The sequence below is a fragment of the Thermobia domestica genome, chromosome 2 (assembly GCF_964235325.1).
Source record: "Thermobia domestica chromosome 2, izTheDome1.hap1.1, whole genome shotgun sequence".
Classification (NCBI taxonomy): Eukaryota; Metazoa; Arthropoda; class Insecta; order Zygentoma; family Lepismatidae; genus Thermobia; species Thermobia domestica.
In genome coordinates, this window is record NC_137455.1 from 369,823,866 (window position 1) to 369,840,699 (window position 16,834).

The 16,834-nt window shown below is 36.4% G+C and overlaps 1 protein-coding gene across 3 annotated transcripts in view; it reads right to left on the reverse strand.

Annotated features, from left to right (window-relative positions):
• LOC145678832 (chorion peroxidase-like) overlaps window positions 1–11,092 on the reverse strand; it is an 83,839-nt gene extending 72,747 nt beyond the window's left edge. Inside the window, exon 1 of one of the 3 annotated variants that reach the window (XM_081749384.1) lies at window positions 11,024–11,092. Coding sequence is in view for 1 of the 3 variants with exons in the window: in XM_081749382.1 (XP_081605508.1) it covers window positions 10,629–10,661 (33 nt within the window). In the remaining 2 variants the exon portion in view is untranslated. Of the gene's footprint in view, window positions 1–6,762; window positions 6,894–10,628; window positions 10,782–11,023 lie in introns of those variants that run through there. The other 2 variants (XM_081749382.1, XM_081749383.1) reach the window with 2 other exon arrangements.
• Window positions 11,093–16,834: the final 5,742 nt, after the last annotated feature.

Genomic DNA, 16,834 nt, shown 5'->3' on the forward strand with positions numbered 1-16,834 from the left:
CAATGTTGTCAACCAGAAACTTACTTAGCCGGGGATCGAACGAGGGACTCCATGGACCAGAGGTAAACGCTCTACCACTGAGCTATCTTGCCCCATTTCCTATTTAGAATTGTAAAATATTTTTTTTTATGTGTGTTCTAATTTACCATATTATTATATAGCCATGACATACTGTATCTTCATACAATGACATTACTAGGGGGTAAATGGGGCTTGTGGCTCGGGCGCCAGATTAGAGAGGGCGCAAAATGGGAAAATATTTATTTTCACTATGAGGCAAGGAAAGGAGTTTTAGCAAACTAAAGATCATAAAAGTTACCTCAGAAACTTAACAGAACAACAACGACTCACCAACTTTAGGATCATATCCACAGAGGATAAGTTAGCTTCAAAGCTATCTTTTGAGAACATTGTAGAAACCTTTGCAGTCGCAGAGTTAAATTTTAGTTCTAGCTTTTTGTAGTTTCACTTAAGTTACATTGATTTAAGAGATTTGCAAAATATCTGAGTATAATACTCGAGACAACAGCTTGACTGTTTGTCATAATTAAATATTCTATTCTAAAGCAACAGATGTTGATTCACTTTACATATATGCACATCCCGATATAATTCCAAAAAACATTGTGATTTGCAGTTATGATTATGACTATAAGAATATACTAAGCATGCTACTCTCAGATTATTTGGCAATCAAAATACTAATTACTTTGGTATCTTATCTTGTACTAAAAATTAAATTATGTACTGCAATTTTTGAAATCAAGCTTTATCACTTGAAGAAAAAATGGAATAGAAGAATTACTGTGCGATGCCAATATCAGATGTAGTCGGGCAGCGTTTAGGTTTGAGGGGGGTGCTAAAGCGAGTTCAAGGGGGAGGGGGCTAAAGCGAGTTCTTGCCCCGAGCAATAACTAACCTAGTTGCGTCGTTAATCATTATTGATTTATTTCAGCCTGTTAAAAACCTCAGTGTGATTGTGTTTTATAATTACTTAATGTGTATCTACAATTTATTTCCACATTAAAAAAAGTGAGCATTCTAAACTTATTATATATTTATCTAGATATTATCGTAAGGGCATTATTGTATATAGCATGAAGGCTTAGATTATCGTATATCACGATAAATTATCGTATGGTTGACAAGCCCGATATATAGTGGCGTATTTAGGAATTTGCTTCGGGGAAGGCTATGCACAATACGAGTATAAGCACTTAAGTTTTTCCTTTTGGGTTCCGACAAATTTTAATGATGTTGTGAATATAACAAATTTATTTCGGAGGGATTTGAGCCAGATAGCCACCCCCCTAAATACGCCACTGCCAATATATAAAACCTTTCTGACAGCCAGTTTCTCTCAATGTTAGTCAATGATACCAACTTGTGGGAAAAAATTCCATTTTGTGGGATTATTCGATCTTAATTATTAGGAATGGGATAAAGGAATTTTCGTCCAAATTGGAATATGTATAAACTACGCCAACGAAATTCTTTACGACCGGAAACTAGGCATAATGAGTCATTAATAAACGTGTCACTGTTGTCACCGAGGACGCCCATCAGGGGGACAAGGTGGGGCACTCGCCCCCCCCAAGAGGAAATCGTACTTGGGAATATCGAAAGCCCAATAGAATTTTTACTTTAGTTGTAGCGCAGTTTGAAACTATAATTGAAACCTTGCTTATATTTGCCCCCCCCCTTGGAAAACACAACATGGGCGCCCTTGCGTGTCACTGTTGTCAACTTTTAGTCTGAAGTCTGTTCTTTGTCATCGGCAAAGTCCATGGTAGTGAGGAGTGACTTATTCAAATGATTCTTAACAAAAGTCAAGTACTACCAAGAAATGAAATTTGTGCTCTGTTATTTGAAGAAAGAAAAAAAAACAGTGAACGAATAAAAAAAATATAAAGTAAAATAGAGAAGCAAGAAAGAATCAATCAATGTTACACACGAAACGTGTAGAAAACAAAACTTTTCTAGTATCATTTGGCTCAGTATAAGACATGTGCGCCCAAAGGGGGGGGGGGGTGGCAACAAGCCCTCTCCCAGCTCACGAAAATGTATACATAATATAGCAAATCATGTAAGAAATATATAAAATACCAAAAATATTAGATGTAATACAACAACCATGGAGATGTGCCCACCTAGAAAATTTGCTTTGGTATAAGGTGATGAATACGGCAACCCAAATGTATAAAAAGCATAAAAACAACAGCAATTTACACATATGGTTGGTACCTTGAACATAGTTGTGGTTGTCTAAGGGTCCAGAAGAAACTAATTTTAAAAGCATAATAAAGCATAATTTTAGAAAATAAAGCATAATTTTAAATATAGAGTGTATAGCACAATTCTTGGAAAATTCTGTTTAACTGCAAGTTTGACATACTGTTATTATTTTTTTTTTTAAACTAATATTTACAACATAACATCTTTGAGAACATAACAATGCAACAATGAAAAGCTCATTTTTATTTCTGTAAATTTTTCGGTGTAATCCTTTAACGTGGAGAAAATAAAAAAGGAAAAGAAGAAACCTTTCCGCGAATAATGAATAGTACACAAGAACTCCGTGTAACTCTTGAACTTCAGCACTTTCTGTACTTTTTGGTGGCATCTTACTTTCCCTCTCTGTATATATGCACCTCTACGGCGCACAAATGATAGAAAAAACTGACTCGAGTAAAGCATCTCTCTCTCTTTATAGTGCATTAAACACAAAGTTCATTGGATGTGAAAGAAATTGCTTGCATAAAATATTAATAAATAGGCCTAGCTCAAGATATTTAGAATATTTAATGTATAGTAAATATTATACATTATATACGATTAATGTAAAACAATGTTTGAAATTAATAATAAAGCATAATAAAGCATAATTTGGAAAATATAAAACATAATGTGGGTTGCTCTAGTGGTGAATGATACAAAGATGTGGACTGCATTCCTGACAACATAACAAAACATACTTGTTCTCGATTAAGGAAAATAGTTATTCACAAACTATTTTATAAATATAGAAGAGTGAAGCTTATTGATAATTTACCCAGAGATTGGAAAAAGTAACACGCGATATACGTCAGTCTTATTTTCATATTTTATTATTATTATTATTAGTAATGATAATAATAATACATGGGAAATTAAGACGCAAAATGAGATTTCTCTGCCTCTCGACGTGGGATTTTATAACGTTTCGGATTGACATCACTGAGGTTAGCGATTGTGCACCATGTACTGGGTTAGATCATCTGTCACGTAGTTTACCAGTTTTTGATTTTGATTTTTATTTCTTATCATTCCTTACGGTTTAATTGAAGTAAGCGGCGCAGTATTACAGAGAAGAAAGAAAAGTAGAGGTTATAAAATATGTGGGCATAAATACCAACATCGATTGTGTTATGTAAGATGCACTTTTAATGTTTACGATGAGTAATTCAAGGCCGGCCACTTTGGAAAACAATAGAGTTTTTCTTCAGGCAATCATCACGGTTTTTTATTCTCATAAACGACGTTTTTCTCCCACTGCGATAATGTTACTACTCTGTTTCATTCTTCCTTTGATAATCTAAGCACTTATTCTTTGTGCAAATCGCTTTTTTTTTTTTTTTTTCAATTAGCAGAGTTTGCGCAAGCAGCATAACTAGAAAGGCAATCGAAGACTGCCAATATCGAGTGTAAATGTTGTAACAGTTATACAGGGTGCGGAAAAAAGTCCCGGAACAGTCTAATTTCTCGCGAAATATACAGTTCAGCAAAGCCAAAAAAAAGAAAAGAAAACGTGTTAAATAGTTTTGAAAAATCTATCCAATGGTACCAAACGCAACATCCTATCCCACCTCTTCAAAAGTATGGGGAGTATCTTTAAAATTTTAAATAGGAACCCCCATTTCTTATTGCACATTTGGATTCTCCAAAGAGCTCCTCCGTGGCTAAGCGGTTAGCGTACGCGCCTTTGGCGTTAGAGACCCGGGTTCGATTCCCGGCGGGAGCTCATGTGGTTCGGATTCCACATTAATCAGTAGGTCCACGTCTCCTATAGCCTCGCTGCTGAAAGGGACGCTAAACTAAAATCAACTGAACTGGATTCTCCAAAAGGAAAGAAAAAAAGGTCAGTAATTTGGCTCAAAATTAACAAGAGTGCCTTCACGGATGGCGCTTGAATCGACACACGAAAAAGAGGGATACCAAAATGTTATGAAAATGCGAATTGGCATTCCCATACTCTGAAGCAATACGGTTAGCGTACTACCCGGAGAGTTAGAAGTCCTGAGTTCTTTTCCCGCTCAGAGTAACATTTTTATGTGTATTTTTTTGTACCAAATAACGAATTCATACATTTTAACTTCGATAAAAATAATGTATTTGTCATTAATTTATTAATTTGCAAGAAAATTCAAATTGCGACAAAATAGTTTGTTTTTGTTGAAATAACCCTACGAACTCAGTACTAACCCTATTAACCCTAGGAACTAACCCTATTACTAACGACCATTTCATAAAATCAGTTTGCAAAACAATTATCAAAATTTGTATTGTATGTAACTTGAATAAAGTACTAACTGAAGTTAAAATGTATTGACTTATTATTTGGGGAAATAACAAAAGAAAAAAGCTTGCCTTGAGCGGGGGTTGAACTCAAGACCTGTAACTCCGCAGTCCATTGTGCTAACTGTATGGCTATAGAGTACAGGATTGACAATTAACATTTTCATGATGTTTTGGTACCCCCTTTTCTTATGTGTCGATTCAAGGTCCATCCGTGAAGGCTCTGTTTTCAAGTCTGGGTCAAATTATTGTCCTTTTTTCTCAAGAATCCATTCCCATTTAAAATTTTAGTTACTCCCCCGTACCCCCAAAAGAGGTGGAGATAGGGGTTGCATTTGGTATCATTGGATAGCTTTCTCAAAACTATTTAACATGTGTTTTTGTTTCGTTGATCTGCATATTTCGCTAGATATAGGACCGTTTTGGAACTTTTCCGCACCCTGTATATACTGCGTGTTTTAGTTAAAGTGACCAATGGTTATGTCACAAATAGTTGGAAATGAAATGAAATCTTTCAGTTTAATGTTCCACGTTATCCCCTTTAAGTAAGGAGATGGATTATAAACGTTAATTAACACATAGTATGCCGTTCCCCTGTCGTGTCCCGACTAGGGATGGCCAGAACCGGTTCCTGGCGGAACCGGTTTTCGGCTCTGAATCGATCCGGTTCTAGAAGATTCGGTTCGGATCCACGTCTGGAATCGGTACCCATGATCCGGTTCTGGAACCGAGTTTTCGGATCCAGGTCTGGAACTGGTTCCTAAGATCCGGTTCTGGAACTGGGTTTTCGGATCCAGGTCTGAAATCGGTTCCGGAACTTTGTGGCCATCCCTACGCTAAACCAGAGCTGCTAACAGGCTGTGAACAGTGTGCTAGATGAAATGGTAGAAGCGACAGACAGACGCCCAGGCGGCGGCCGCTTATCTCATTTGCCTAAACAAACTGTGTAACTTGCAAACTCATTGGCTAAACTGGCAAACTCATTTGGCTATACACCCACTAGTGGATCAAATTTTTTTCGGGGGGGCACAAGCGGATCTGGGCGGGGAGGACGCAAGCACGTGGTCCCCTTTGCAGTGTTTTGAAGGTGAACTTTGTGCCTCCTTTACGGGTCTTTGGGGGCTTTCTGATCCAGGTATGGAACCGGTTCCTAAGATCCGGCTCTAGAACCTGGTTTTCGGATACAGTTTTGGAATCGGCTCCTAAGATCCGGTTCTGGAACCGGGTTTTCAGATCCAGGTCTGGAACCGGTTCTGAAAACCGGAGAACCGGTTTTTCGCGGAACCGGTTCCGCCGGAACCGAAACTCTGTGGCTATCTCTAGTTCCGTCGGATCCACATGAAAAGAAACCAGCCCGTTGATCGCTCATTCGCCGCGATCCTTCGTCTTTCTTCGGAGCACACGAAGTTAACCAGAACCAAGGGAAATAGTGTAGAAATGGCACGGCATGGTATTTGTGAATGGTCGCGGTCGTGGCACAAAAAGAACATGGCCTTGAATTGATCTTAAGGCAAGTGAATGATGGTGAAAGAATTGCTGGAATTAGAATGTGGAAGGAAATGTAAGTACCCCGAGAACCTCACAGACACGATGTTGTCAAATGCGATTACATGTCACTCTTGTACGTACAGGATACGTCATTTAGCAAATAGTTCTCCCCTACAGTACAACCCCCTCAACTTTCGTCCCCATTCCCATTCAAAAAGATAGCATGGTCACACCGGTTCAGGTATACCCAGGTCACCAGGTCCAGGGAGAGTGGCGGATCTAGCCCGGAACTGGGAGCCTAGGCCCCCAGTTTTTCGAACGAGAAAAGAAATTTAAGCTATTATTTATATATTTTGAAAATTTAATGTATAGTAAACTCATGATATACCTATCATACCCTGAGTTTTGCCTGTCTTCCCTGCCCCCCCCCCCCACACACAAGTTTTACTTTCTAGATCGGCCACTATCCGGTGGACCACGGAGGACATTTTTTGACCTGTTCTATCACAACTCAGTGGGAATAACCTACCAATCCTGACTGGCTTTCGCTTTGGCGCTGTGTAGGATCTACAGGTTTTGTTTCCGCGGCGATGAGCTTTTGGGTACCGTAAAGGAAGTAAGTTAGCTTGCTACGAGTAAAGAAAACTACTTCTGTATTGGTGGCTGTTGTACAAGAGTCAATATTTTCAACAGAATCACTAAAAATTTAAAGATACGTACCCTTCTGTTTACAAAGAAGCAGAGAAGATAAAGATATTCTCCCTTCAATAATAAATTACATGAACACAAACCATGAGTTCACAACAAACGGTTGCTCACTGCATTACTAGGCATATTGCACTAAAAACAACCAACCCATCATGTTGTTGATTTTTCCTCCTTTCATTACCTGTAGGTTTATGACGTCATGCCCAAGGGGTTTTTCCTCCCCTCTGCAAGCAATATCGACCTCATCATCTATCGTATTCTGAAACCTGTTTGTTTCTTAAGTGTTTCTTTTTCATACTATCTTCCACTGGAAGGTGTGGCATTTGACTGGAGCTTATTACAATCAAGGTTGCTGAACAGACAATCAAATGCCGCAAGGGGGAAAAAAAAGTCAGTTCTTTTGAAAGAGATGCTCCATGTTGTTATATTATGTAATACTTATAATTACATGCCCACGTGGTGTATTTGAATTTTAAGGTGTTTTAATGATAGAGTTGGTAAACGTTAATTAAGAATTGTGTAAGTCCCTATTGAAAAACTACATCCGGTAAGCTATTGAAAAACTACAGGGTGGACCAAAAGTCGTAGGACAGTCGACTCAAAATACGCGACTGTTAGGAATGAAATGTCCCTATAAATGTTATAGGCAAAGAGGGAAAGTGTTAAGAGTTTCTACTGCTTTTCTGGCGGCCATCTTGGCATTCACCATCTTGGATTAAACTTTAAAATTTTGTATGGAAAGGTATGTGAGTTGACATATTACTTACCCACTACAATTTGCTAAGGAATTCACAACCGTGGTTGTTTTTGTGTCCAACTTTTTTTTTATTAAATGTTTACCCCATATTATTGATTTATTGAATAAGATCCTCACGAAAGCTGAACGCATAGAAATGGTTCTGATACCGGATAATTGGTGTATGAGAGTCATCTCAGACAGGAGCGTCATTTCAGATTTTGCTTGGGGGGGGGGGCAAGACCCCTTGATTTAAGTCAAAGTTCTCGTTTTTCACTGATTTACTACTATTCTTTTGATAAAATCTATATAAATCTCAAACTCAGGGGGGGCAATTGCCCCTCCCTGAACCCCCTAAATAACGCCCCTGATCTCAGATGGTATCAGTCATCGCAATTCTGAAAGGAATCCTCTCACTCAACACAGTCGCTTGCCTTCTTATCCGAATTCAAAGGTACAGAAACTGTTAAAGGCCCTGGACGAGTAGTTAGACCTTAAACAACTACAGACGAAGCAATAACATTCCATGGAGTACACGCCACGTGTGCACAAAAAATTACGTGAGTCGTACTGCATAAAGAGAGTTTGTAAATCAAACAAATAGAACTCGAACAAGTTGTAATTATTGCAGCATCTAACTGAAGACGACCCTTGTGTGAACGGACGCCCAACACTTGGTATTGTTGTTGCATCGCCCCTAATGGTTTTAGTTTTACCAGGCCAGCAGGACCTATCTTCAACAGCTCCTGTATCTCTGAATTTGGATAAAAGGGTACCGATATTGACTGTGTTGGGTGAGATAGAGTTCCTTCAGAATGGAAATGGTTAAAACCTTCAGTTTATGACTCTCACACTTTGTTCACTCGACTTCAGAGCAATTTCTTTGAGTTCAGCTTTCGTGAGGAGCTTGTTCAATTAGTAAACCTAAAAGGGGAAACATCTTAACAGTCTTGAAAATGATTAGTTAGAGCTAGTCCAAAATAAATAGATACTTGGCGGGGATACTACGTTGTAGCTGCCTGTTTAGCTAATAAACTTATTGCCAATATTGGCCCTACGTTGTAAGTGGCTGTTCAGCCGCCCATTTGCCAATCTAATCCATTAACAACATTGCTGCTACGTAGTAACTGTCTGTTTTGCCGATCCTTTGCCAATCAACTCAATTGTCAACATTAGTCCTATGTTGTAACTGGCTGTTTCGCTGATCATTTCTAAACCAACTCAATTGGCAGAGTTACAGGACCGCGGTGGCTCAGTGGTAAAGCATTCACCTCTGGTGCTTGGAGTCCCTGGTTCGATCCCAGCTCGCGCTATGTGAAATTTCTGGTGTACAAACACCGTGTGCGTGGGTTTCCTCGGGGTTCTCCTGTTTCCTCCCACTTTCTTCATTCTACCATTTCATTCATTTATCATCATCACCGTCTCCTTTAGCCTAGCCGGCATAACGGCGGGACGTAAAACTCAAATCTTTTTTTTCAATTGCTAACATTGATCCTACGTTGTAACTAAGTATGTTGGCGACCGTTTGCCAACCAACTTCGAATATGGGCCCTACGTTGTAACTAGCTGTTTTCCCGACCATTTGCCAGTCAATTCAACTGCCAACGTTAGCCCTACCTTGTAACTGGCTCTTTTACCGATAATTTGTCAACTAACTCAATTGTCAACGTTGGTTCTGCGTTGTAATTGGCTGTTTTACCGACCATTTTCCAACCAGCTTAATTCCCAACGTTGGCCCTACGTCGTAAGTGAAGAGAAGATCAAATGTATTCTTGGAACACTAGATTGATTTTGAAAACGCTCACGCTATCTCACTTTTCATTTTGGCTCTACGTAAATCGATATTGAAACCGGAAGTTGTTGTGGATTTCTATCACTTCCGGTTTTAGTAGAGAGCTAACGATTCAGATTAAATGTATTCTTGGTAGACTCTTAACCGACACTTCACACTATTACTGGTTTTGCTCTATAATTGTCAACGATAAAATCGGAAATAGTTTATTTCTACCACTTCCGGTGTGAGACCTGCATAAAGGAGTTTTGGTAAACCACACTTCTTAAAACGCTTTGTTAGTTACCTTATAAAAGGCACGTAGCCAAGGGGGGGTCCGGACCCCCGGACCCCCTCCCCCCTTCGAGACCAGAAATGAAAAAAATTAGGGAAGGATGAAACAAAATGAAATGAGAAAAAGAAGGATCAGCGTTATAAATAAACTACAGGAAGCTTTTGGTTACTCTTTCTTATGAGGAGATTTGTATTACTTGCAATACATGGTGGCGAGGTGAGCGATATGTCCTGGAAGAGTCAGGGAATTTGAAATTTCTAGAAAAGTTGCGGAATTCTCAGAATTTCTGCTACTAGTCAGGGAGATTTCAAGCTTCCGAAAGCATAGTGCCGTGTTTATCAGCGTGGACATTTTTTATCATAATTTTTCGTCATCGCATCCTTGCAATATCAAACATGTTATTTCAAAAACAATTTTCTACTGCTCCTTTATTTAACCTATCATTTGAAACAGACATAGTTGACGGAATAATAAAAACAAAAATATATGTGGAAAGAAAGTTCTGTTAACATTTGATTCAACAGAAAAAGGAACACAGATATTGCAATATATTTTACAAGCCATTATTGAGTATGTACTTTCTATAATAGTGAATATCTACTTTTTATAATAGTTGAGGTCATAATGAAAGGAAATTTGTTATATTTGAATAAACAGAGGAAGGATGTATATAATCTTTTTCAATACGTTTTTTTATTATTTTACTCGAGATTTCTTCATAGTTTATTAAAATATTTAGCAACAGATCCTCAGAAACTAATAGGGTCTATCTGTTGATAGTAAAGTAGTTTAAATTGATCGAGCTCCTGGGCCTTCAGAATTTCATGTCCCCCCCCCCGCCCGTTACGAAATCCTGGCTAAAGAAACCAATATATGTTCCAGTAAAATTGTTTAGAATGATCTGATCGAGCCCCTGGTGTGATGACCACAGTATTTCATGTCACGGACCCCCCCTCCCCTTCACGAAATCCTGGGTACGTGCCTGCTTACAAGAGAGACAGACAGACAGACAAAGAGAGAGAGAGAGTGACAGACAGACAGACAGAGACAGAAAGAAAACAATTTGTTTTTCTTACTTCATAATGTGCTCTGTTGGCGGTAGCGGGCATAGGTGTTCTTATTTAACTGTGTTTCATAAAATCGCTTCACTTGACTGGTTTAACTTCACAAGTACAAGGTTGTTTCACTTCACAATTTCACTAACTTAGAAATACGCATCACATCTCTTCACTAATTACACGCACCTATATTTCAGATTAATTTCTGTTCATGATTATTTTAATTAACATTGGAAAACCAAACCGAATTTTGTGTACAGAAAGTGTACTGAATTCCTCTCGTATTTCTGAGTGATTTCGAAATTTAAAAACACATTTTTTCGTCTATCATTCGAAACACTACGAAACTAGTAAGGAAATAACCTTGTATAATGCAACCATAAGAGAATAAACAGTTAGAAATAATACTTGACCCTTGCCGTGAGTGAGTGTGTCTGTTCATTCTTGACTTCAAGTGCAACGAAAGAGGTAGTTACTTTCACTTTCTGAACTAAATGGAACTCATTAATTGATATGCGTGTCAAGTTCACCACGCGTTATTCGTTTCACAATCATCACAAAATGTCATTCTTGTTGGTGCATGGCAAGTTACATAGATGACGTTGAGGAACTCAGTATTTCACGGAAAAATGAAATATAAATTGTCATTGTTAACTGGTCTATTTTCTTTAAACCTTTGGGGATTCTATGGTACAATTTGTACCATACGGGTGTTTCATGGTACGTTGCGTTATAACTCTTCTATTTGAGCTTTTTCATCCGGTTTTTTTTTTCAAGTCCAGAGGCATTGTAGAAGACCTTACGTATGGTTTCACACCTTCCTGCATCCAGACATAGGAGGTGATGACGTCATAATTTTAAAATATATATTTTCTCTTATGAAGCCTATGTTCATTATTTTTTGGCGAGCTTATTTTTGCACGTAGAAGATCGAAATTTTACACAAACATTCAGTCCACCGAGTAGTATTTATCAGTTTTTTTTCAGATTTCTGCATTAAAACAGGGGGGATCCAGAGGGGCAAAGGATTAAAAAAAGGGATATTTTTATCCAAAAATCCCTTTCTTCGGGATTTTCCCGCCTTACATACATGATGGAGACACGTGAGTCGTACCGTCTGAAAGGCAGTTCAATTCTGAAGAGAATAATGGGCGAAACATGATCCTAGGGTAATTAGGATATCTCAGGGAGTTTTTACAAAATATACTTCTGTATAGGGGAAAATGGGACATGATCGGTATATTTTTTTGGCGGGCTTACTTTAGCACCTAGAAGATTGAAATTGTGCATAAACATTCAGCCCACCTAGTAGTATTCATCAGATTTTTTTCAGATCTCTGTGTTAAAACAGGGGGGTCCAGAGGAGAAAAAGTTGAAAAAGGGATATTTAGACCAAAAAATCCCTTTCTTTGGGATTTTTCCGCCTCACATACATGATGGAGACACGTGAGTCATACCGTCTGAAAGGCAGTTCTATTGTGAAGAGAATGAGGTATGAACCATGATCCTACGATAAATAGTGACGATGCAGTAGCTGCTTGACTGAAAGTCTAAAAAATACCCCAAAAAGCCACAATCTTGAAAGAGTTAAAGACTAGAATTTTAAAAAGTGAACTTCCATTGGTTTGCATTTATTATACGAACTAAGATATACCAATAATATTTGTTTGCCAGTTTTTCATTATAGTTTGACGCAAATATCTTAAGGATCTTCTCTAACGTCACTCTTGTTTTATTAGTTTTAGAGAATAACTTAAAGACAATGAGTAATATCAAAAATGTAGAAAGTGAGCCAGGTAGTATCTACAAAACGATAGAATGTAGAAAATGAGCCAGGTGGTATCTACAAAACGATACAATGTAGAATGTTAGCCAGGTAGCATCTACAAAACGTTAGAATGTAGAAACTGAACCAAGTAGTATCTACAAAACGTTAGAATGTAGAAAGTGAACCAGGTAGTATCTACAAAACGATAAAATGTAGAAAGTGAACCAGGTAGTATCTACAAAACGATAGAATGTAGAAAGAGAGCCAGGTGGAATCTACAAAACGTTAGAATGTAGAGAGTGACCCAGGTAGTATCTACAGAACGATATTATATGAACTAAGAATTATATTCGGCACCCTCCATATAGTGTATAATTTAAAGTCATTTTATCTCTCAACGATTTTTTATATAAATGTTTTGGCAACATTGGCCATTGCAAAACAGGAAAGACAAGTTGATAACATGTACGAATATTGTTAACATAAAGGGAAACATTTTAATAATATAGTATGTTGTAAAACATCTTTTTTTTTTAAACTCCAATTCGTTGGCACCTAATATTCAGAACGCATTACTGTTCTTCTTAGACACTTTTTAAAAGCAGTATTTTTATTATTATTCATATACCAAACCTATTGTGTTAGTCATATGTTCAACGAACTTAAAACATTCGTCATTGAACTCTTTTATGTCTGTTTCTGTTATTTGCGAATGTTTCAATTTTGAACCCTCCATTCCATGGAGCATCAAAAAATAATCTGAAAGAATTATTTTTCGCGAAACTCTTACCGTTCCCAAGATGTTGGCCAAAAATAGTTCCGATTTCGGGAGATTTAAGGAGCCATATCTCGGGAACCGTGAGTCATAGAGACAATATTGATTCAATACCAGTTATTGATTCAATAATTATTGCGTCATTAGTTATTGATTCAATAATTATTGCGTCATTAGTAAATGATTCAATAATTATTGCGTCATTAGTTATTGATTCAATAATTATGGCGTCATTAATTTTTGATTCAATAATTATTGCGCCATTAGTTATTGATTCAATAATTATGGCGTCATTAGTTTTTGATTCAATAATTATTGCGTCATTAGTTATTAACTCAATAATTATTGCGTCATTAGCTATTGATTCAATAATTATTGCGTCATTAGTAAATGATTCAATAATTATTGCGTCATTAGTTATTGATTCAATAATTATTGCGTCATTAGCTATTGATTCAATAATTATTGCGTCATTAGTTATTAATTCAATAATTATTGCGTCATTAGCTATTGATTCAATAATTATTGCGTCATTAGTAAGTGATTCAATAATTATTGCGTCATTAGTTATTGATTTAATAATTATTTCGTAATTAGTTATTGATTCAATAATTATTGCGTCATTAGTTATTGATTCAATAATTATGGCGTCATTAATTTTTGATTCAATAATTATTGCGCCATTAGTTATTGATTCAATAATTATGGCGTCATTAGTTTTTGATTCAATAATTATTGCGTCATTAGTTATTAACTCAATAATTATTGCGTCATTAGCTATTGATTCAATAATTATTGCGTCATTAGTAAATGATTCAATAATTATTGCGTCATTAGTTATTGATTCAATAATTATTGCGTCATTAGCTATTGATTCAATAATTATTGCGTCATTAGTTATTAATTCAATAATTATTGCGTCATTAGCTATTGATTCAATAATTATTGCGTCATTAGTAAGTGATTCAATAATTATTGCGTCATTAGTTATTGATTTAATAATTATTTCGTAATTAGTTATTGATTCAATAATTATTGCGTCATTAGTTATTGATTCAATAACTGTTGCGTCATTAGTAAATGGTTCAATAACTGTTGCGTCATTAGTAAATGATTCAATAATTATTGCAACATTAGTTATTGATTCAATAATTATTGCGTAATTAGTTATTGATTCAATAATTATTGCGTCATTAGTTATTGATTCAATAATTGTTGCGTCATTAGTAAATGATTCAATAATTATTGCGTCATTAGTTATTGATTCAATAATCATAAATTTCGAATTCTCAATATTCACATAATTATTCTTTTAAGTTCGTTCTAATAATGCTATTCGAGCGTTCTGAACTGGTTTTGAATTGAATTTCTAAAAATAAAAACTCGTTCATTATAGGGTTAATTTCCATGATTCTTTTGGAAGCGTTTATAGTCGAATCGAACTTGCTGAAACTCTAACATTTTGTTTTTCTTATCATTTCAAGGTTCTGTATTATCATGCTTTTTGCTTAATACTTTTCCCGTACAGATTTTATTGCTCTGCATTGCATATTAATGTGAAATTATTGTATGAATACAGTAACTATCTATTCATTTCCCAATCCTGTCATCGCTTGCACTTCCAACATTATTTCACAACCCCAAATACCAAGAAACCGGCAATTATGCATTCAAATGTATTATTCTAACCAGTGGTGTATTCAGGGGGCTATCGGGTTGAATCCCCCCTCCCGAAATAAGTTCGTTAGTTTTTCGCATTCCACGTACAACAATAAACCTTCTTACCATTGTTAAGAATTTCAAAAATAATACTGTATTTCTCAAATTTCATTCCATTCCAGAACTGCGTTGTTTTTTTTTCTTTTTTTATCCATTCTACTCTTCTGTTTCTTTTTCTTAGTTGCCATTTTCTTCCGTTTCTCCTATCCTACTTTCGACTATTGCTAGTTGGGATTCGCGTAGTAACACCAAAACTAAGAAGAGCTGATAAGTGAAACTGGCGTTCCACAACAACATGCACGAATATCAACATAATAAGACTTTAGTTATTATATAGCAAAGGAATATTTCTATTTACACCTTTTAGTTACAAAGAAAGGTAAATATTTGAATTAAAGAAAATCAAGAGGAGGGAATTAGGTAGGCCAAGAGAATGCTTAATTTTTCTTCTATAAATAGAATAAAAGGTTAGATTCACTGTTAAACTTTTGTGTGTACCATATCACATAAGATTCACCAGTCTACAGTTCTTGCCATTAAAACTGCAATCCGTATATTTCAGCTTCAACTTGTATAAACATTTTCTTTCAGGTAAAAACGTACACAGATAAAACTGAATAATTCATTTTTTTCTAAAATGAAATAAGTTGAAATGAAATGAGATTACAAATATTCAACGTGTGTTTGCAGACGCGTCATTTCAGATTTGCCTGGGTGGTGGAGGGAAGATCCTCCACCGACATACGAGTTTAACGTTTTTTCCTAGTACAGTAAAACCTGTCCTCAACGGACCCTTTATTAAACGGAAAACTGTCTTAAACGGAAATATTTCACGGTCCCATGAATTTTGGAGAACAAAACGTGTAAAACTCCCTTCATTAAGCGGAAACTGTGTTACGCGGACAACGGAAAGAAAAATAAACATTTAACGGAAAATTCCGAGTTCCGGACTACGGCGTTTAGAAGATGTTTAGACATTCTGTGAGACATATACATTACACTGTCTGCAATAAAATGTTCGTTCTTTTGTTAAATATTTCTGGACAGTGTTGACCTTCCCCAACCACTACTCATATTCAGCCCCACAAATTGTCCTTAATAACCGCAACTTAATCAAAAATCATACGGAATATCGGAAAGAAGAAAACGAGATAGAGGAAGAAGAGGAACACGATACCGAGTTCCAAGAAGAGTGTAGAATAAATACATATCAAGATTCTCTCAGAAGTTTAAAGGAACTGCAAAAATTTGCCTTACGAAAAATGATTCTGATTCACTTAGTATGAATTGCTCAGGCTAAAGTGTATGCGGAAAGTCAAGCATCCAAGCAGCAATGTACACAGAAAACCCTGCTTGGCTATCAGAAAAATAAAGAAAACGTGTGCATAGCATAATTTGTATTCTTTTTATTTTTTTGTGTATTTATTCGTAGAAGAAAGAAGTACTGTAATCGAATAATGTACGTATGGCAATATATTTTCTCAGTATGCCCCTTTATAAGCATATATTTTTTAAAAGAGGAAAAGTCTTCCTCCACTAAGCGGAAACCCGACTTTAACGGAAATTTTTGCAAGTCCCGCTCGATTCCGCTAAAGACAGGTTTCACTGTATATTAGTAGGCTATCGATTAAAAAATATTAATTCTCAAACTGTAGGTGGGTAATTGCCCACTGCTTTCCCGTGTTGTGTATAGCCGACCAGAAACAAAATTCTAAATACGCCACTGATTATAGCCTACTTTTAAAAATGTTTTATTTATCTCAGAAATACAGATATATTTAGTAAAGTATTTAAAATACTGTATGCAGAGCTATTGTGAAAGTTATAATTAATTCTTTAGATACGTACATTTACATACATTCTGTATCACCGCGTATGGGGGGAGAGGGTTGATAGTGGAAAGAGAAACATCAACATTCACGTGTATCAGACTATTGTCCGTTCACTCTAGGATGGAAGATT